Here is a 22,518-nt window from a genome sequence, read left to right as displayed (position 1 = left end):
TTAATTTTCTCTTCAAACACATCATGTCCTAATTCAAGATAAAGTTCATAAAGATCTCTAATTTTTTTGTTGTTTTCCATTAAGCTTAACTAGTGAAAATAAAAACAAGTACAGGGCTAGACATGATAACAAAAGTAAACTAAATGCAAGTAACTAATTTTTTTGTGTTTTTGATATAGAGAGCAAGACAGTAAATAAAGTAAAACTAGCAACTAATTTTTTTGTGTTTTGTTTAAGTGCAGCAAACAAAGTAGTAAATAAAATAAAGCAAGACAAAAACAAAGTAAAGAGATTGAGAAGTGGAGACTCCCCTTGCAGCGTGTCTTGATCTCCCCGGCAACGGCGCCAGAAAATTATGCTTGATGGCGTGTAACTCACACGTTCGTTGGGAACCCCAAGAGGAAGGTATGATGCGCACAGTAGCAAGTTTTCCCTCAGAAAGAAACCAAGGTTTAATCGAACCAGTAGGAGCCAAGAAGCACGTTGAAGGTTGATGGTCGCGAAATGTGATGCGGCGCAACACCAGGGATTCCGGCGCCAACTAGGAACCTGCACAACACAACCAAAGTACTTTGCCCCAACGAAACGGTGAGGTTGTCAATCTCACCGGCTTGCTGTAACAAAGGATTAAACGTATCGAGTGGAAGATGTTTGCAAAGAAAACAGTAAAACAAGTAGATTGTATGCTATGTAAAGAATAGGACCGGGGTCCACAGTTCACTAGAGGTGTCTCTCCCATAAGATAAAAGCATGTTGGGTGAACAAATTACAGTCGGGCAATTAACAAATAGAGAAAGGCATAATAATGCATATACATGACATGGTAAATATAGTGAGATTTAATTGGGCATTACGACAAAGTACATAGACCGCCATCCAACCGCATCTATGCCTAAAAAGTCCACCTTCGAGGTTATCATCCGAACCCCCTCCAGTATTAAGTTGCAAAGCAACAGACAATTGCATTAAGTATGGTGCGTAATGTAATCAACAACTACATCCTTAGACATAGCATCAATGTTTTATCCCTAGTGGCAACAGCACAACACAACCTTAGAACTTTCCGTCACTCGTCCCGAGTGTAAATGCAGGCATGAACCCACTATCGAGCATAAATACTCCCTCTTGGAGTTAAGAGTAAAAACTTGGCCAGAGCCTCTACTAATAACGGAGAGCATGCAAGATCATAAACAACACATGAACAATAGATTGATAATCACCATAATCATAGTACTCTCTATCCATCGGATCCCGACAAACACAACATATAGAATTACATATAGATGATCTTGATCATGTTAGGCAGCTCACAAGATCCAACAATGAAGCACAACAAGGAGAAGACGACCATCTAGCTACTGCTATGGACCCATGGTCCAGGGGTGAACTACTCACTCATCACTCCGGAGGCGACCATGGCGGTGTAGAGTCCTCCGGGAGATGAATCCCCTCTCCGGCAGGGTGCCGGAGGCGATCTCCAGAATCCCCCGAGATGGGATTCGCGGCGGCGGCGTCTCTGGAAGGTTTTCCGTATCGTGGCTCTCGGTACTGGGGTTTTCGCGACGGAAGCTTTAAGTAGGCGGAGGGTCAACGCGAGGGGCCACACGAGGGGCCCGGGGGATAGGTCGGCGCGGCCAGGGCTTGGGCCGCGCCGGCCACCCCCTGGCTGCCTCGTGGCCCCACTTCGTTAGGTCTTCGGTCTTCTGGAAGCTTCGTGCAAAAATAGGACCCTGGGCGAAAGTTTCGTCCAATTCCGAGAATATTTCTTTACTAGGATTTCTGAAACCAAAAACAGCGAGAAAACAGACAAGCTGGCTCTTCGGCATCTTGTTAATAGGTTAGTTCCAGAAAATGCATAAATATGACATATAATGTGCATAAAACATGTAGGTATCATCAATAAAGTAGCATGGAACATAAGAAATTATCGATACGTTGGAGACGTATCACACCATTCACTATTTCAGGCACTTTTGAATATGCCGCGAAATATTTTTGCCGGCACTTTCGAAAGATGCCATGAAATTTTGTTGCCGGCACTTTTGGAAGATGCCACGGAATCTTTTTGCTGGCACTTTTTAAAATGCCATGAATTTTTTTTGCTGGCACTTTTAAAAAATGTTGTGGAATCTTTTTTCTGGCACTTTTTAAAGATGACTCATTTAAATCCAACATGATCATGCATTAAAATGCACAGCATCCCAAATTACAGGATCCCAAATTTGGAATCAATATATGCAGTTATCATGGTGTTGCAACCAACAGGGCTGGAACCAATATTTGGAACCTTGTCCGGAAACAATATCTAGAACATGCTCTAGTAACTCGGCTGTTAAAATTACAGTGAATTCCACAAAGTAAAAACAATGATAGCAATTGTGGTACATTCCCTTCTTCCTAGAGTCACCTATATCTCACCCAGCTGCTCCCCGGCAGCACGTCGACGCCACACCAAGGATCACCGGCCGACGGCCCTCAGTAGAGTAGCACGCTAGCCTCCACCCAACAACAGCTCGCTGGTCGCCGCCCCCCTTGATCCTACTTTCCCGGTGGTCACCACCGACGCGCCTCCCTGTTTTCTCATTATTCCTGATATGAAACTTGCAGTCATTGACTCATGGTTCTTCCCGACCTGAATTTCAGTCCACCTAATGGCATCATACATGAAGAAGATCAAAATGAAGGTACAATCCGAATTTATCTACTGTAGTTTCATCTGAATTTATTCAGTAGACATGTTCCAGATTGTTTTGCTTTCCTTTCTCTGAATTTATTTAGTAGACAAGTTCCAGAATACTGCTAGAATGAGTAAATCATGTTCTCTGAATCGATATTACCAAAAAGCCAAAAAATGGAGATACTCAATGAAGGAGCAGGAAATGTTGATGGAAAAAATCATCTCTACTGTCATGTGCTAAATGGTCTCTGAATCTCAGTATCCATAGTGAATATGTATATAAATTCAGAGAAAGTTCATAGAATAGGATGATCAAGCTACTAGATGGAATGATCAAGATAAGTGTACAGTACAGACAGTAGGCATGTGCATCGGTGCATGAGTATTTAAGAACCATCATGAAAATTACTTGGAAACCAATACATGAGTAGTTAAGCACCATCATCAAAATGCCCACATTAGTAAGCCATGATAGTGTCAGAGGCCTCAAAAACAGATGACGCACCAGGCATGTGAAGGGAACATGAGGTGCCATATTAGTAATTTCTACATATGTAAACCAGCGACCTTATGTTCCAAAAGATTCACTTGGAACACTTGGAAAAATTTGCGACTGCTTTCTTGTTACTATCTGTCAATCAACATTGTTCTGGCCTCTAATAAGAAAACATCATACTGAATTCAAATAAGAAACCATTGTACTGACCTATACGACCCTCTTAGCAATCAGAGTAGTACCGACTCAACCTATGAAGCTCAAAACTGAATATTCGATGACAGTGGCTTCGCTTAAGCAGGAGGGTTCTTCTACCATTGCACAACATCTAGCTCTCTTCAAAAAAAGACAGGCACATTTGCTTCAGAACAAAATACAAACACATTTGCTTCATAACAAGAAAACAAATACATCTAGTTACTTGCTAGTATTTTTTCAGAAAATAGATATTTACAAGTATACCAAGTCTGTCAGATGACTTATTTCATCAGTGGTGAAACCTTTCAACCCTTGACTTCCAAGATCCCTGTCAAGGCAAATTAATGAACACAAGAGTTAATAGAAGCAACCATATCAACTTTTCACGAGATATAATAAGCATGCACTATACAATTTATTTTTGAAGTCTACTGAATGATACTTTCAATATGAAGTTTCGTTCAAGTCCACATAATCTTACTGTTGCGCTTATTATCATGTAGGAGAATGCACTTTTATCTACTAGCACTAAATTAGAACAATTCATAGACCAGTGGTCCAAAGTAAAACCAGTGGCATAATGTTACTGTTGCATTATTCTGCATTAAAAGCAGAGAATGCAGATACACAACATTTAATTCTCTATGAAAGAGATACTTAGATATGCACAGCTTAAAAGAAAACAATAGCATGTAAATTCATGATGATCCATAGGAGTGACATTGGTTTTGTTTGGGTTAAGAATTTATATTCATGCTAATTAGTTGAAGTATACAGTTTAGGTACTGCTTAGTTAAGTCAATCCCATCAGCTATACTGCTTAGGAGTATGTTAGTATCTCTAGCCAATGCTACCTACGTGGATATATCTTACTAACATAACAGAGTCACGCTATTTGACTTCCTGGGTGCAGAATATTATTCTGCGCCTGGGCCGAATAGTGCTCCGGTCACTGGCCAATGCAGCTGCGTTCCGCACCCCATCCCGCTTTGTTGTAAGGAAACTGCATCGACATAAGCACATTACGTTCAAATCCTGGTGTCCCGAGCGGCTGAACTGCCCCACACGGCCACGAATCCAAGACCCGCACCCAAAGATTTGGGTGTTCGCGAGAAAACTGCATGCTACGTAAGAAAAATAAGTCACTGTAAGAAAGGATGAAACGTTACCCTTAGTAATGCCTTTGTAATGAGATAATTCAGCACAGCTCCATGGGTTATAAACCATATTAAAATACATGGCAATCTGTGCAAATTGACATAAGAAAATTATAATTAGTCAAACGTAAGAGAACTTATTTTTAGCAATCGGCCTAAATTTTTTTGTAGGAATCATCTACATCTTTTTTTCCCCAATCAACAACTAGCTCTACCAATGAAGACTTCTGATCTGCTAGCAAAGATAGAGGTTCTTCTAAAATTGGTCAACATAAGAAATCAGAGAACCAAGACTTGTACAGTGGTTCCGTCTTCCAAAGATACTATGATATCACACACACACATCCGACCACATCAAACATGGTACAGTACACTTGGACATAAAAACAAGGTACAACAATTTAGGATATGTTCTGATGGATGACGAAAATACAAGGATTAGATCATGAGCAAGTACATTGCATGGATGGGGACACAGGAAAAAAAAAGATATCCAGCAGCTATATACAGAAGTGGAACTTAAGACTAGAGAGATCTAGTAAGAAAAGAATACACACAATATGGGTGTATACCCAGTAATTCCGTCCGAACAAACCACATCAATAATCAGCACTAGCTCGAGACAACTACCTATCTTTTGGAATTGACTATTTGTATCTCCATGGGAATTACCCAAACTGCAACCTGACGCAAAATTGCAAGGGGCTAGATGCCAGTTCGCAGGCGTTGTGGTAGCCCCCGCAGGACGCCGATTCAATTTCAGTTGACCACCTCCGATCCCAACCTAGGACTGCTACTAGAAATTAGAAAAAAGCTATCACCCACTGGTAACACGGCAGATCAGACAGAAGGAGGAAGAGAGAACCTTCTGGGCATGCATCGGCCGCTGGCAGTGTTGGCCTTGGTGGCGGAGGGGCGCTGGCGACAGAGCAGGAGGTGCTCGACGGAGGGGATGAGGAGGCAGAGCAGGAAGCGGGCGATGATGCCGATGCCGGCCCTGGATCAATCTACGGAGCAGGAGGTGCTCGACGGAGGGGATCCGGAGGCAGAGCAGGACGTGGTCGACGCGGAGAACCTGGACGTGGTCGTAGGCGTCGGGCTGGAGGAGCCATGGAATCGGAGGACAGAGCGGGGTCGTTGATGAGGGGAGCAGACGAAGATGCGGGGAAGGGGACGCGGCCGCGCCGGCGAACCCCGATCCGCACGACTAGGGTTTGCCGTGGGGGCTCGCACGGGAGGAGAGAAGCGTCACGGCTGCGGGGAATCTAGGGAGAAGACCCGCGTGGAGATGGGCCGGCGATCCGCGGTGGCGGAGGCGGTCGGCGATGGTCGGAGCCGTGGGTGGCGGTGGCAGCGGCGGCGTAGCACGGGCGTGACAGAGGAATTCAAGGCCGCGTGCGTGTGGGATGAGAGAGAATGAGAGGGAGAGAGGAGATCTGGTTGGGGACTAAACTAGCATAATCTAAATACTCCGAGGGGCTATGTGCAAATATAGTGCCGGCACTTTTGCTAACTGCCGGTAATTAGCGGTATATTAGCGGCATTTTTCCAGGAGTGCCGTTGATTGCCGAAAGATTAGAGGCACTTCATTAATTTGCCGCTAACTGAGTAGGATTTATTGGCACTAATAAAAAACTGCCGCTAAACATAGAATTTAGAGGCAGATTTGCAAAGTGCCCGCACAAAAAGTGCCGGCAATGCTTGCACGTGAGGTAGTGACGCGTTCTACTGTTTTGAGGGACAATTAACGGAACAGAGACCAAACATAAACTAAACACCGAATAAGAGAAAGGAAACATGATCGCGCTCACATGATCGATATTAGAGTTTACAATTCACTATTTAGCTAAGCCGGTAGAGAACTCCTGCACCGCTTGCCACTGCGCGTCGGCCAGCGACACCCTGGGCCGGCACGACCTGACATGCTTGTACGCCCCGGCCGGCGTCATCCCCTTGTACCGCACCAGGTAGCACATCACCACCGTGGCGCTCCGCGCCCTCCCAGCCTTGCAATGCACGTACGTCAACCCCCCGCCATTGGCCTTGCGGTGGATGAAGTCGACGGCGCGGCGGAGGTCGTCGGGCGACGGCGCATAGAGGTAGTCCCTGGTGGGCAGCACCAGGTTGTCCATGCCGTGGTCGGCGTAGAGCGTCGCCGGGACGAGCCGCTCGTAGGGCTCGGTGAGCGTCACGACGGCGCGGACGCCGAGGTCGCGGAGCCGCGGGACGTCGCTCGGGAACGGGACGGCGCCGAGCAGGATGTGCGTGGAGTCGACGCGGTCCCACCAGTGGAAGCGGGACGGCGAGATGTGGTTCCGGGCCAGGTTGTAGGCGAGGGTTGGGTAGAAGAGCACGCGGGCGCCCACGCCCACCGCCGCGCGCGCCGCGGCGCCGAGTGCCGTCGCCGTTGACGGTTCCTCCTCTTCCTTGTCTGCGAAAGCGAGCCCATCGTTGTCGTCGCCGTAGTCGCAGCACGGCTGCAGCTCCACTTCTTCCATGGGGTTGACAGGGAGCTCTCCGGAGCGCGCGCGTCCCAGATGAACTCGATCCTACACGCTGCGATCGGAACCCTCTGAAAAGAACGACACGATCGAACAAGTATCACGAACCGGCATCTTATAAGGCCACAGGAGGGGAGAAGGCGAGTAGCCCAGTCCGAATCGATTACGTGTTGGATGTGGAATCGGACATGGTCACGACCCCGGAACCGCAAGAATAGTTAGGGCCGATTATGGTTGGTGCTGTTTTTCAATCAATTGGCTTGAAACGGGAGACCTATTTGTGTTCAACAAAAAAAATAGCATCCGTTCCAATTTTTCTTTGGAACTGCAGCTGGACACAACGCAGTTGATCATACATATGCTTGACAAAAGCAACTTCACCAGAACCAGAATAGCTCTCCACCGGTTAATTAGCTGACCGTCGACGTACCATATGATTAGCCATATATATGCTTGGCTTCTCCTCAGAGATAAGAGCATTGCTGTCTTTGATCTAGAGTTCTAGACAGAGTGTTGTAGTTGAAACGAGGCATGTCTTCCGGTGGCGCGCTCCTGTGCACCCTGTATTTGAAACGACGCATACCGTCCGGCGGTGCGTCCCTGTTGCATCGGCTGCCCCAAGCTGACCTGCTGCTCGTCTCTACTCCTGTCGACGTCGCTCATCATCGATGAGCTTGTGCTACCATCGTCCGAGGCCCAGCCTCCCGGCGGAGGCCACACGAAGCTTGGCTTTTGACGAGGCACCTCCGGCGGCGGCACTGACTTGACGATGAGACCTGCACCACGTCTGGCATGGTCGGACGGTCCGACGGGTTCGGGTTGCTGCACGCCAAGCCCAGGAGCAGCAACCGTGCAGCATCTTCGCCGGCGCCCATCTGCACCTCCTCGTCCTCGGAAGCAGCACCGATCACGGCGGCGTCCACGCACTCGGATAGCCTCCCCTCGCGGTGGAGCCTCCATACCCAGTCGGTGATGTGCACGTCGTCGTGTTGGAATTGATCTTGGCTAACAACCAAGAGATATAGAGAGATAAAAAGGACTTGGTCCAACCGTCTAAAAGGGGACTTGGTCCACCACATCTCACCTCACGAGGAGCGCTCGATCGAGGCGCTCTAAAACCAACTTTTGGTCCCGGTCCCCAGTCCCCAAACACCTGATATAAAAGGAACATATTGCCCATACGTGGGATGATGGACATGGTGCCTAACCACCAAACTACCCGATCCTAAAGAGGTGTTGAGGGGCTGGAAGACCGAGTACCACCGCCGGCCATCACAAGGACCGTGCCGACGGCGTCCATGACCATCTCCACCTCCAGGAGCCGGGAGGGTCCTGCTGCCGACGCCTCCCCCTCCATCTGCAGCTCCCCACCTCCATCGCCATGGGCTTCACCATGCCTACATCTGGCAGGCAAAGAACTCTTCATCAATTTACCTGTAAGTTCATCTACTAATCCCTCGTGCTCTAAGATATGATCAGATTATGTTAATGTTCTCCCCTAATGACGTTTTAAAACTAACAATGGTATCAGAGCTGATCTGGTCATCTTAGAGTCCTAAATTTGGTTAGGAGATAATGTTTAGCCCCTGTTATGCAATTTGGCACGAGTCTGAGGATGAGAACCTCACCTGATGCCGCCGGGTGTCTGCCTCTCCCCTCTGGGGCCCGTCGGAGCAGCCGCTGCTCCGGCGAGGGCAGAGATCCCGCGCCGCCACTCTCTCCCGACGGAGGAGTGCGCGGATTGACGCGCGGTAACGCGCGGAATGGACAGACCGCCGGTGGCCGTCGCGCCGCCGGCCTTTGTCGTCGCCTAACGGCTGCCGGCCTCGCCGGTGAGCACCACCCCCTCACAGACGCAAGGAAACGGCGCCAGTAGCCACGCTCGACGGAGGAGCGCGCCGGACATGGTCCGTCGCACGCTGCTCCGGCGAGCGCAGCCACCGCGCCGGGATGATGAAGGCGAGGCTCGCGTGCCTCGCGCAGCCAGGCAGGACCGCCTCGCGCGCATCGGGCCGCCGGGCGTGGCCACCTCGCGCGTCGCGCGCCGTCGCGGCCGAGGCGCCTCGCGCGCTCAGGCCGCCGGGCCGTGGGCGCCTCGCGCGCTCCCGCCCGCCGTGGCCGTGGCCGCCTCGCGCGCTCCCGCCCGCCGTGGCCGTGGCCGCCTCAAGCGCCCGCGCCGCCGGGCCGTGACGCGGAAATATCGGGGGAGTGGGGAAATGACTAGGGTTAGGGTACCGGCCGGCGTTTTTGTTCCGTCTCGGTTCGATCACAGCCGTCGGATGCATCCGACGGTCGAGAACAACGTGGAGGTCATTCAGGCCATGTTGGCTCACTGGGCCAAATGCGAGAAAAGGCCGAGCCCAGGTTACCTCGCCATGCAGCCTCCCTAATGTTTTAACGCCTCTGGGCGGTATTTTGTTAAGGGCTGCAGTAGGTTTTTGGCCAAAGACGTTCTTCTCTGTTTTCCAGTGCATTTTATGTGCTGTTCCAAAGTTTTATGATGATATTTAAAATCAGAGAATGCAAGAAGTTTCAGAGGAAAATAATATTTTTTTTCTTCCTTTTAAATTTTAATGTTGATGTCATCTCCTTGACATATTTCAATGATCTCTTATTAATATAATTTGATGTTGAAGTACAAATGTCATAAATGATATTGACATTGAGAACAATTTTGTGTAGCCCTCCTAAGTTTATGGGTATTATGTACATCAATTTTGTTTGAGCATGAAGTTTATGTTAATATCGAATTTGTGACATGACAATTATTAATGAGTATTATGATAATGTCATTACTATGATATTTGTTTCATAATGATGTGCTCGATACTAATTATTTTATGTTGATCTCATGATCATTTTTTTAATGATATGATCGTGACTAATGGACTGAGGCCATCCTAATGATTATAGCTGCATGGTTCGGTTTTCCGCACCGCACTATGCAACTAAATAATGTTGAGCAATTATTCTAAGTATTGTGTCGGTGCGTTTTATGTCTTTTGACATGCATTGAAGCTCATGAAGGCTCATAATGATGATGATTCTCTGAAGAAGAAAGTTTCTTTAGAGAATTTTAATGTATCATGGTCATGATTTGTCTATTGATGCTTACCAATTATTTGGTAAACCATGATGTATGTAATTTAATGTCCAAATTTTATTTGGAAAGATTTTAATGAAGACATTTCCAAGTGTGAATGCTATTATTATCTTCACTCGGTGAAATGCCATTTGTATACTAATGTACAAAATGATTGGTATTTTTATGCCAAGTCATTGAAGGTTTTAATGATAACCTTGGCATTTTGGCTGATGCTATTAGAATTAGTGTCAACGTTTATGATGGTAAAATGATCGGTGATGAATCAGGAATCCATGTGTCTAATAACACATTGGATTGCATTATATTTATCTTTCTATTGACTTCGGAAATGTGCTTACTGATCATGATGTGATTTTAAGTTTCTTCGGTCAAAATGGAACCAACGAGAAGTTTTGATCGAAGATTTTATTTATGAGCATGTGTTATATGGTATATGATAATACTCTGACCAACGTTGATTATTGTCATGTCCCATTTTGAATAAATAAGGTTCTTTTCCGTTTTCAGCCCAACGGTGATATGGATTAGAAGAACAAATAAACTTGTTGTGATTATAATCATTACAAGTTTTACTCATGTTTGATATTTTATAATGATGATGCTTATAAAGATTTTGTCCCTTTTTGACGAATAAAGCATTGTAAGACAACTTGCTTCTTTATATGAACATTTTGTTCTTTGGAATGCAATCATTTTATGTAAGTTTCACCATGTGGTGAGAATTTTTGTGTCCTCGATGCATGTATCTTTTGTAGTAATTATGTGTGCTATGACACAATTATGATGTAAGAGAGGTGAAATGAGACCTCGTCGAAATTATGGTAAGTTTACCACATTTCGAAGGGGGAAAGGTAATGTCTCATTTAATATGGGTCATCTTACTCATTTTTACTTACGCCAGAATAATATTGTATTAATTCTCCGAATATGATGGAACCAACGAGAAGTCCTATTTGGAGAGTGAATGAATGAAAAATCACACTCATGTTTTGACTCCTTTTCATTAATGTGATATTACTCCCTAATGAACACTATGAAACACACATGAATGATAAAGTGGCAAATTTGCCATTCTAATGTTGTTTATGGTGTAGCATGTGGCTTATGGTTATATATCTGACCAACGTCGTTTATGATCATTTGTCTTGCTCCACTAAAAGTGGCAATGTTGTCAGTACCATGTGGATCATGATTGTAATTCTGACCAACGTCGTTTATAATCATGTGCCACATTATTTTTATCAAGTTCTTTTCCACCTTCTGCCCAACGGTATTGTGGTTTAGAACTGAAATGAAGCATTATCAAGTTTTGGAGCCATGTTCTCCATATAAAGTGATCACGGAGAACTGGAGCTTATGAACATGAATCTTAAGGAGAATTTCATGAGATATTTGTTCATATGCATCAATTACGTTGAGATTTATGTAGTACCTAATGCAACACTTGGTGTTGAGCCTCAACAAATTTCATGTTATAAATAATGTGTGTGAGAATTCATCTTGGTGACCTTTGCCATGTATGATGAAGATTATGAGTTTCACTTAAGTAAGGAGCTCAATAGAGTTTCCTGAATGAGTTAACTAATGGTAGGCCTTAAATGGCTATACAAAACCAAATGTGACTCTAAGAAATAATGTTACAATAGTACCTCAAGACGAGGGGGAGTTAAGCTTCACTACTTTATGTATATTGAATCTTATGGTCTATCAAGAGATTTCAATCTTCTATGTTATGATATGAAAGATCTTGGTAATGCCTTATACTTCGATTGTACTAAGGTTCTCCAAGATATATATAAGTCCAATCTAAAAGGAGTATATGTTTTATTATGATGACATACGTTGATGGAGTACGAGAGAAAAATACTATGCATTAGTACTCTATCTCACCTGCTACTAAAGCTAAGGGCAATAAAGATGGACATTTCAATGTCACATGAACCATTTAAACTGATCAGATAATGTTGGTTCCTTATGCTTGAGCTGTCAGAAGCAATATGTGTATTTAAGTATGAACACGCCCCATTTACGATCGGGATAATTGGCAAGTGGACAATAAGTTCAGCAATTGACCGCTGGAAAAGCCGCCAAAAGGTCTTGCGGTACATGCAAGACAATAAACTTTACATGCTTATTAATAAGATGTACTGCTAACCTCGATATCGTGGGTTATTTGGACATTGTTTTGCGTGGTGTGTGGATATTAAGGTTTCCACATCATGTTGAATCCTCACCTTCGCATGTGGAGCTATATTGTGGAAAAGCTCCAAAATTAATATTGATGGCATTAGTAATGATGCAAACTATTATGTGGCATGTTAAGAGGCTATTGGGTAGGTTGTATGTCAAACAAGTTTTATTCCCGAAATTGAGGTGGTAGACAATATTTCTAAACCACTTACTGCAATATGAACACGCAGTTTTCTATGCGAGTAACAACAAGTCAAATGGTGTTGCCAAAACCATATTGACAATATGTTTCATGTTGTGAAAGATAGAATCCAGGATCAATCTATTGTTGTTAAGCATATAAATATGTTTTATATATTTTTGGGATCCGTTTATCGAAGGCCTAGTCACTCCTATTTATGATTATGTTGCCGGCATGGGTTGCTAGAAAGCCTTTTGATCCTGGAAATAAGGACCGTCAAATAGACCAACTCCCATAAAGTATTATGTTTTCCATTTTAAGATAGGATGATGTACTATAAGTACTGAGGTTCAGTGGCATGTCATTGGCCACTTCAACACCTTACTTTGGTATGTTGTTCCTATTGAGAGTGGACTTATGATGTTTGTTATCCATACGATCAAGGGGGGGAATGTTGGAATTGATCTTGGCTAACAACCAAGAGATATAGAGAGATAAAAAGGACTTGGTCCAACCGTCTAAAAGGGGACTTGGTCCACCACATCTCACCTCACGAGGGAGCCTTGATCAGAGGCCTCTAAAACCAACTTTTGGTCCCGGTCCCCAGTCCCCAAACACCTGATATAAAAGGAACATATTTCCCATACGTGGGATGATGGACATGGTGCCTAACCACCAAACTACCCGATCCTAAAGAGGTGTTGAGGGGCTGGAAGACCGAGTACCACCGCCGGCCATCACAAGGACTGTGCCGACGGCGTCCATGACCATCTCCACCTCCAGGAGCCAGGAGGGTCCTGCTGCTGACGCCTCCACCTCCATCTGCAGCTCCCCACCTCCATCGCCATGGGCTTCACCATGCCTACATCTGGCAGGCAAAGAACTCTTCATCAATTTACCTGTAAGTTCATCTACTAATCCCTCTGTTAGGTGCTCTAAGATATGATCAGATTATGTTAATGTTCTCCCCTAATGACGTTTTAAAACTAACACGTCGCAGTTCACCACATGGTCATCATCCAGCGCCCGCTTCCCCGTGACGAGCTCGAGGATGAGCACCCCGAGCGCATAGATGTCCGTCTGCCGCGTCGCCTTGCCGCATATGGCGTACTCCGGCGCGATGTAGCCCCACGTGCCGGCGACGCCCGTGGCGGAGTTCCTGTTGACGGCGACGGTGCAGGCCAGGCCGAAGTCACCCAGACGGGCGCGGAAGCTCGAATCTAGCATCACGTTGCTTGCCTTGATGTCGCGGTGGAGCACCATGGGCTCGTACTCGTGGTGGACGTAGTGCAAGCCGATAGCTATGTCCCGGACGATCTCGTACCGAGTGGCCCATCGGCGGATTGCTGCGCCAGTGCGTCGCCGCCCGTTGCAGCTGCCGCCGTTGCGACTGCCATTGGGGAAGAGATGCTGGTCCAAGCTACCATTGGTCATGTACTCGAAAATAAGCAGCGGCTCTCCTTTGTTGTAAGACCACCCTGAAAAACGTTTTGGCACCTAGTTATGAAGAATATTATTTTATCTAATTCTATGGTGCAGGGTACCTAGCTAGAATTAATGGATTTCATGTTTCTAAACCAGTGTCAGGCACAGTTTCATGTTTCCTGCTAGACCTTTATTCCCAACTCTATATAGAACACAAAAATACTGCAGAACAATTTACTCAAATCTAGGTTTAACTTGCAAAGCAGAAGTACTTGGCAACATCTTCTTTAGACTGAAAAATAAATTTCCTATGTAAAAATGAATATATGCAATGTAGAATTACCATGGTAAATACATAAACACGCTTTTCTTTGTTTGTTATGTAAAACATTAATATAGAACCAATCATCCGGTACGCGCATCCAATTGTAAAACTAAGCCTGATGTCTCTACACAAATCTGCATTAATTATTTGAAATGAAAGGATAAATAAATAATATAATAGTAGTAATGCTTATGCATATTTTTAAAATTGGGCATATGTGAAAGTATTCTCATTTCTTCCCTCCATACAACAATGAATTTATCCACCGACATGAATACACTTCGACGAAACATAAACTGTTCTTGGAGCGGTGGATTATTTTGTTCTTGGAATGATGTTTTCTTTTGAGAATGAACGTTTTCCATGTACATTGACTTCGCAAATGCTAGTCACTTAGAAACATGTAAGCACTAAATAAGCTACAAACATACACAATATATGTATTGAAGTGGAACAGCCAAACAATACATTCTCTACTTTCTGATTTAGAGAGTATAAATTTACCAATAGATGGATAAATGAGGAATTACGGCCTCGTCTGTGCTACGTAGAAGCCAAAGATAGGACCTAGCCACCTAGGCGACTGATTGGATCCAAAAAATATCTACGACGCTCCATGTATAGGTAAATTGGTTGGAGGCATAACCATTGTTTTGAATAGCGGACTATAGCCACCTTTTAGCACGTGGACGCATTTAGCCGCACCTTGCTCGAAAGGCTATAGCCGCGGGCTATAGCGGGGCTATAGCCGGCTATTTAAAACTATGGGCATGACCAGAGGGCTGCTCGAGGCACAGCAGCAGACACTACTCGTACATCACCTCCTGGCTCATTAATCAACCGAAAAGGCAAAGCGGAAGCAGAAGGGCATGGATTAACTTCTCATGCTATTCGCAACAAAAAAGACTAATTTCTCGTGGCCGTGATTGCTACAAGCCTACAAGGAACCTCAAGTGGAGTAGAGCCTCAAATTCTAAGGAGCGATGGGCCATGCCTACAAGACCACGCCCAAGCTTGAAAGGCCCACGTGGTGGGCTAGATGCAGCGACACCAAATGCACGAGTCAATATGGCAACAAGGACACTAACCACTGGTTATTGCTCAACCATAATCATCCCCGTGTAGAAAAAAATTCTCCGTCTCCATCCCCACTAATTGTCATGGGGTCAGTTCTTTTACTATCCACATCCCCATCGGGTAAACAAATAACCATCGGTTAACCATCTCAACTTTAGCTAGTAAGTATGAACCCAAAATAAAATGACAACATGGTAGGATGATGGGCTGGCTAGAACAGGAGTTTAGGAAGGAGAGGCGAGCGTTTGGGAGTTGGGATTTGGGGGCTACGACGGTTGGGGATGGGAGGGGAAATGTGAGCACAATAGGATTAGGGTTTTCTGGTATCTATACATATCTATCTTGTACCCTAGTGCCACATGTCATGTTCCTAACGGGGATTTCACGGTTATCGGGTATGGATAGTAGTAACACAGACCCATCCCCATCTTACCTAATAGGAAAAGTTTGCCTCCAATAAGACCATCACGGGGATGAAGTACTAACCATAACCGTCCCCTAATAGGTGAATTAACCACCGGGTATCGGGGAATGGGGCTCCATTGCCAAATTGATGCACGAGTGCCCTAACCTAATCCAATATATTAGGGGTTCTATATGCCGACCAGGTAAATGTACATCACCCGCCGCACACCCTAGGCGTATATGTTGAGCCGGCCTAGCTAGTTCCTTCTTTCCCTTACTTTTTTTTTCTTTCTTTTCTGTTACACACACCAGGCGGATATGTTGAGCCAGCCTAGTCCTTTCATTCCCTTTGTTAGGGTGCGGTGCCCATCCCCCCTCCCCCTCCCCCGCACGCAGATTATGGGAGAGCTTAGATTATAAATTTTTCTGTGTTTGCCCCCTGCCCCCAAGAACTCCTAAATTTCACTATCCCTGATGCACAAGGAGAGCACTATATAAACTTACCTCCGTGTCATCCAAGTAAATTCTTTAGAACCATCAAATTCGGAAAACACATATTGTGTGATTAGGCATTGGAAGTAAGAACTGATATTCTCAAGCATATCTAATGCACAGTTAATGTTGAATTTAAAATACTAAGATGGTATATTATACAACCACTTAATTTGCAAGGGGGTCTAATTAACTCAAATTCATTAGCTATTAGATTGGAGTTGGGTGTACGGTTCAGGATGTTTCGATTTCGAGCTCGTGCCTTCTGCATATATTGTTGTAAAAAATAGTACAATCAAGATACTTCTTGTGTTTTCTTATTGAAATTTATTTAAATTGTGATTCCGTAGCAAGTGAAAGCAGGTCTTTGATCCAATCGTGTTATGATATGCCTAGACTTTTCGTCCAAATTAATTCACACATGGTACTAGAATCAAAACTGGACTGCGATAATTAACTTATGCGGGAGGGAGTACTAAATATGAAAGAGAAAACATCCACTCACCAAAGAGGGGGACGATGTTCTTGTGGCGTAAGCGGTTGATGATGCTGACTTCGGCAAGGAAGTCGCCGTAGCGGCGGTTCTGCACTTCCCTGGTAAACCTCTTGACGGCGACGTCCATGGGCCACTCCGTTTTGGAAGCGGCGGCGGGAAGTGTGCACCTGTACACGGTGCCGAAGCCGCCTCCTCCCAGCTTCATGGTCTCGTGGAAATTGCTGGTAGCCCTTTTAATGTCCGCGAATTCCACCTTGGTGGGCATCCCGGGAAGGCGCTCCATGGACTTGGCGAGCTGGTTCAGCTCCTTGTGCCACCTCCGGTATCTCGAGTTGAAGTAGCCCATCACGACAGTGGCCATCACGGCGGTGGTGGCTACAGAACCGAGGATGGAAGACAGTATCGTCACCTTTCTTTTGAGGAAACCTCCTTTGTCGGGGTAGTCAGGGAGGTTTTCGACAGTGGCGCTGAAGCGGATGCTTCTTGGCCGAAGTCGCATCTCCAACGTCGACAGGATGCCGAAGTGGACGAACGGCGATGCCCAGGAGACGGCGCTGCTGATGTTGAATGGCGCTGAGGCCATGGAGCTGGGAGGCTTGGGCTTGCCCTCCACGTCTATGTACACCGACACCCGTCCCATATCGTAGTCGATCCACACGGAATAGTTGGAGGCAGGTGGGCGGATAACGATGTCGACGCCTATGGCGCGTTTGCCATTATCGTACCCCGTCCGCGCGGGGTTACCCAGCTTTCCAATCTTCAAGTCGGCGTGCGCCGGGTAACTTTCGGAGACGGAGCCGCTGCGGGATGTAGGCCTGGAGAGGTTGAGCTGGTATCCCTTGACACTGGTGGTTGCCAGTTGCTTCGCCAAGGGCAGGGAATCGTTTACCTGAGGAAAATCAAGGGCCTCCTTGGGGAGGATGAGCAAAGAGAAAATACTGGATTTTCTCTTGTGTGTCTTCTGGTTACGCATGACGACGGTGATGCTGAACGACGACTCGTCGAGCCCCGACCCGTCGTGGCGCTTTTGACAGAGTTTTATCAAGTTATCCATGGTGGATAACACTCGGGTCTTCTTCGCATCGGTGTTGGGTATTTTGTGGACGGGCATTCGTATGAGCCCGGACTGGTTCCCGACCAGAAACACGTCCTTGTCGTCATTCATGGCGTACTTTCGACGCTGGCCCTGGCCAGAGCCTGAACATTTGCACGCCTTCTCCTTCGCCTGGGAGAAGGAGGTGGTCGATAGGAGGAGCAGGATGCAGCAGAGACGTGGGAGTTGGACAAGCTGCTTCAGCTCCAAGGCCATTGTCTCGCCCACCTTAAAGTCACTCATAAAGCTTGGTTTTATATGCTAGTAGTAGTGACCACACTTTCTACTGAGGGCATCTCCAACAGAGCGACGCAAACGGACGTTGACCGACCGTTAGCAACCGCACCACTCTCCGGTATATGCGCCACCATTAGTTCCCGCTCAATAAGATCCATGCGTCTGCGCTAGGGATCTCCAACACCTGCCTACGCCATTCATCTCTAGGAAGCCATGAGTAATCTATCGTTACCGTCGGACACCGACAGTGAGGCGAAGCTGCTGGGATGGCGGTATTGGTGGGATAGAGCTACCACGCCGAGGAGCTCTAGCTCCCCGCCGACGGACGTCGAGGAGGAGGAGGCGGAGGCCGTTGCCGAGTACGGAGAGGAGGAGGGGGAGGCCGTCGTTGAGGATGGCCAGGATGAGGAGGGTGACGTCGTTGGCCACGATGGCCAGGACGAGGAGGAGGCGGAGGAGGATTCGGATGCAAGGTGGACACGGCTAGAGGCGGCCGAGGAGGCGGCGGCGACGAAGAAGGAGGCAAGGTCCCGGGAGAGGGCGCAGGCGTAGCTTCCGTTCCCGGACGACTACGAAGACCCCAATGACCACTCGTCGGAGGGGGACTCAAACTCGTCGGCCGCATCGATCGCCGGTGCCTCTTCCCAGAAGGTGACGAGCAGGAAGCGCGTCCATGAGACTGACGAGGCGGGGCCTTCGAAGAAGAAATAGTTTAGTTTAAACCTAAGAACTTGTATGTTTAATTTGTATGTTAAATTTTCGCAGTTTGTATGTTTAATTTGTTCGAATATGTTTAAATTTTCGCTATTTGTATGTTCGAAATATCGATTGTACCTGCAAATGTGAATATCTAAATCGTGTGTACTATAAAAATCTATGCATTCTAGAGGAAATCCATAATAGAAATCGTGTGTAGCATAGAAATCTATCCATGTCTTCCTCTTCACACGCCGGTCTCGGCGGACGAAATGTGTCGAGCCGATGGGTTGCCTCCAGCGCAAATAAATAATTCGAGCCTAGCGACCATTTTAGCGTTCAAGGATCGACTTAACCGAACGCGCGCGGATATTTTAAACGTTCAAAATGCGCCTCTATAAGTGAGCTAATGTTCGCAGATTACACGACCAAGAAAGAGACAAACCATGGTAGGAAATGCTACGGTAGTAGCACCCCGAGTGCCGGCCCGTAAGATTTTGAAGGAGACTGTCCGCGGATACGATGTTATGGCCCATAGGTTCAATTGCATCTATTATAAAAAAAAATACATACTTGTTCTAAAAAAGTACATACTAAATATATTTTTAAATATTGAAAAAATCTGAAAAATATTCTGAATGTACATCAGAACATGTATGTTCACACACAAAAAATTGTGTGAAAATGACACTTTCTGTGGGCTGTGTAAAAAAAGATAAAATAAATCTAGTGAGAAGTTATTTTGGAGCACAAAAAATTGTCTTTTTTAGCGCAAGTCACAAAAAATGTCATTTTTAGTTATACTTTGTGTGTGGACATATATAGATTGTCTGAATGTACATCTCGATTTTTTTTTCATATTACATTTTGAGATATGTTTTTTGTGCAATGGGATAATCTACACTTATGATTCAAAATGCATTTCAATTTTTCACCTGCAATATCTTGGTTTCAAAAGAAGTTGGTAGGAATTTTGGAGGATGGTGTTTTTCTTAAAGGAGCAAGGTGTTATTTCTTTATAAAAAAAAATCTGTTGACCTTTGTTTTGTATCCTCATCTTTTGCACGTTCATTCTGATTTTGGACAAGTTTGAACTGGTTTTCATAAATATTGAGATTTTTGTGATTCCTGCTAGGGCAATTCATTTCAATTATTTTCCAGAGATAGATTTTGTTAGTTAATCCAATATATGTCGACCACGTACTGTACTATAAGTTTTTGGCCTTATGCTTTGAGAATCAAATGCAGGAATCTTCCAAAGATAAAGAAACCAGCGTCCACTTTGCTGTGGAGCTCAGTACAAGAACTGGTCGACCATGCGCTCTTTTAAAAGGCGTAGTACGTATTACATCACATAGACCGAGCATATATGGGTCATGCATATCCAGTCAGCTGTCTCAGCACCATGTATGCTCTAGTCAAGAGTCAACACGCAAGACTGAGACTTGGATTTGGATAGTCTATGATCATCCTCCTAGCGACAGATGCAAGTTGTGGCCAGCGCCGGCGAACAAATTAAACCTTGATATGAAGGCGATGATTTGGTATTTTTACAGCTAGCGAGCACAGTCATCTAAATTACACTACAAAAGATAGAAGGGAGAAAAGTTTCTAAAATGTCAACGTTTCCGTACGTCTTCACGAAGACTCAGGCGACTTTAATATTTCCTTACTGTCACGTAATAACTCAGCTCATAACGCCATATGTGTAATGCTTGCTAGCCAGGCGAGCTGAGAACATTTTTCTATTCTCCTATCGTCCCCTAGCGCTCGGTCCATTTGGTCCTCTTCACTAGGGTCTCTCCTTCCGTTTTCTGGGAATTCAAAATGTATGCTAAGATCTGGTCTCACATTTTTTTCGATATATATTAATATCAAACATATCATTTATACTTAGCTTCTGCAATGACACAATACCCTCAATGGTAATATGGATGCACACAGCAAAAAAAAACTAGGAAATAAAAGTCTCCCTATAAAATTCCAGCCATAGCAGCAACAATACACCCACCACTACAGGAATGGCGCGATGCGCCGACGGCCGTGGCGTACGCCGACGGCCAAATGTCGGGGCCGTCGGCGTACGTCCGGTCCAGGGCAGCGGCCCAACGAGCCCCTCGGCGTAGACATCCCCTCGGCGTAGAGACGGATACGCCGACGGCCACCCTCGGCGTACCCAAGGCCGTCGGCGTAGCACGAGCATCTGCTCCGGTCCCGCTCCGGCCGTGACGGCCCGGTCACGGCGTCAGCGAGGCGCCGAGGGCCACCCTCGGCATAGGGCATCACCCACCTATGCCGACGGCCACCCTCGGCATACATTTTTTTTTCTTTTTTTCTTTTTGGTCATTAACTTTATATTATGTTTGTTTTATTTATGTACTAGTATGAATTATGTAAAAATAGTTACTTTTTTAAAGAAAAAAATGGTAGATGGCTTATGTAGATCCCACGAGTGACGCTCTTCGTAGACGGGTCGACGGGATCCAGTGAGGCCCAACATCTCGCTATCGATGTACATATGTCCTAAAACAAAGGAAAAAAGTCCATTGCTAACCCTAACTCTAACCCTAACCCTAACCCTAGGGGTAGATTTGCGGGGTCCCCGCCCCTAGGGTTTCCCTAGATACAAACCACCGGAGCGTCCGAATCGCCGGAAACTCCTGCTACGGCTCATCCGGGGCCTATTTCATTCCAAACCTATGGTTTCCATGTGCATATGTCCTAAACAAAGCAAAGAAATTAAAAAAATCCATTGGTGAACCCTCGCACGAAAAAAGCTATAGGGGTAGATCTGCGGGGTCCCCGCCCTAGGGTTTCCCAAGATACGGATCACCGGAGCGTCGGAATCGCTTGAAAACTTGCATTTGTCCCTAACATATGTGTACAAGTGTGATGTAAGGTTTGTCTAACCTTGCATGTACCCGGCGTTGACGATTTCCGCATACATGGGCCCACACTTGGTAAAATCCAGGATTTGTATGTGGAAACTCCTGCTACGGCTCATCCGGGGCCTATTTCATTCCAAACCTATGGTTTCCATGTGCATATGTCCTAAACAAAGCAAAGCAAATAAAAAAATCCATTGGTAAACCCTCGCACGGAGAAAGCTATAGGGGTAGATCTGCGGGGTCCGCGCCCTAGGGTTTCCCAAGATACAGATCACCGGAGCGTCGGAATCGCTTGAAAACTTGCATTTGTCCCTAACATATGTGTACAAGTGTGATGTAAGGTTTGTCTAACCTTGCATGTACCCGGCGTTGACGATTTCCGCATACATGGGCCCACACTTGGTAAAATCCAGGATTTGTATGTGGAAACTCCTGCTACGGCTCATCCGGGGCCTATTTCATTCCAAACCTATGGTTTCCATGTGCATATGTCCTAAACAAAGCAAAGCAAATAAAAAAATCCATTGGTAAACCCTCGCACGGAGAAAGCTATAGGGGTAGATCTGCGGGGTCCGCGCCCTAGGGTTTCCCAAGATACAGATCACCGGAGCGTCGGAATCGCTTGAAAACTTGCATTTGTCCCTAACATATGTGTACAAGTGTGATGTAAGGTTTGTCTAACCTTGCATGTACCCGGTGTTGACGATTTCCGCATACATGGGCCCACACTTGGTTTTCCATTTTCGGGGTGCCGGAAGGGCTTTTTTTTGTGAAGCAGCTACATGGTTCGCATTTCAGTATCGCGCGGGACCTCCGCGCGGCGGTAGGATACCTCCTACGCACCACCTATCACATGCCATATGCGCGCGGAAGCCATG

General features: G+C 46.0%; 1 protein-coding gene and 1 pseudogene across 1 annotated transcript; both read right to left on the bottom strand.

Moving 5' to 3' along the window:
- Positions 1-6,366: 6,366 nt before the first annotated feature.
- On the bottom strand, positions 6,367-7,026 carry LOC124681578 (phosphatidylglycerophosphate phosphatase PTPMT1-like). The gene has a single exon (XM_047216469.1). The coding sequence runs from the start codon at positions 7,024-7,026 to the stop codon at positions 6,367-6,369; it is 660 nt and encodes a 219-aa protein (XP_047072425.1).
- Positions 7,027-7,530: 504 nt separating this feature from the next.
- Positions 7,531-18,035, bottom strand: LOC124681577 (annotated as a pseudogene).
- Between the last annotated feature and the right edge of the window lie 4,483 nt (positions 18,036-22,518).

This window comes from Lolium rigidum, unplaced genomic scaffold (genome assembly GCF_022539505.1).
Source record: "Lolium rigidum isolate FL_2022 unplaced genomic scaffold, APGP_CSIRO_Lrig_0.1 contig_47031_1, whole genome shotgun sequence".
Taxonomy (NCBI): Eukaryota; Viridiplantae; Streptophyta; class Magnoliopsida; order Poales; family Poaceae; genus Lolium; species Lolium rigidum.
Note: the sequence above shows the minus strand (reverse complement) of the source record. Positions and strands in the feature narration are given on the sequence as shown.

What these genes read in the sequence shown, in the direction of transcription:
- LOC124681578 (XM_047216469.1), bottom strand. Translation starts at nt 7,026, where the DNA reads ATGGAAGAAGTGGAGCTGCAGCCGTGCTGCGACTACGGCGACGACAAC.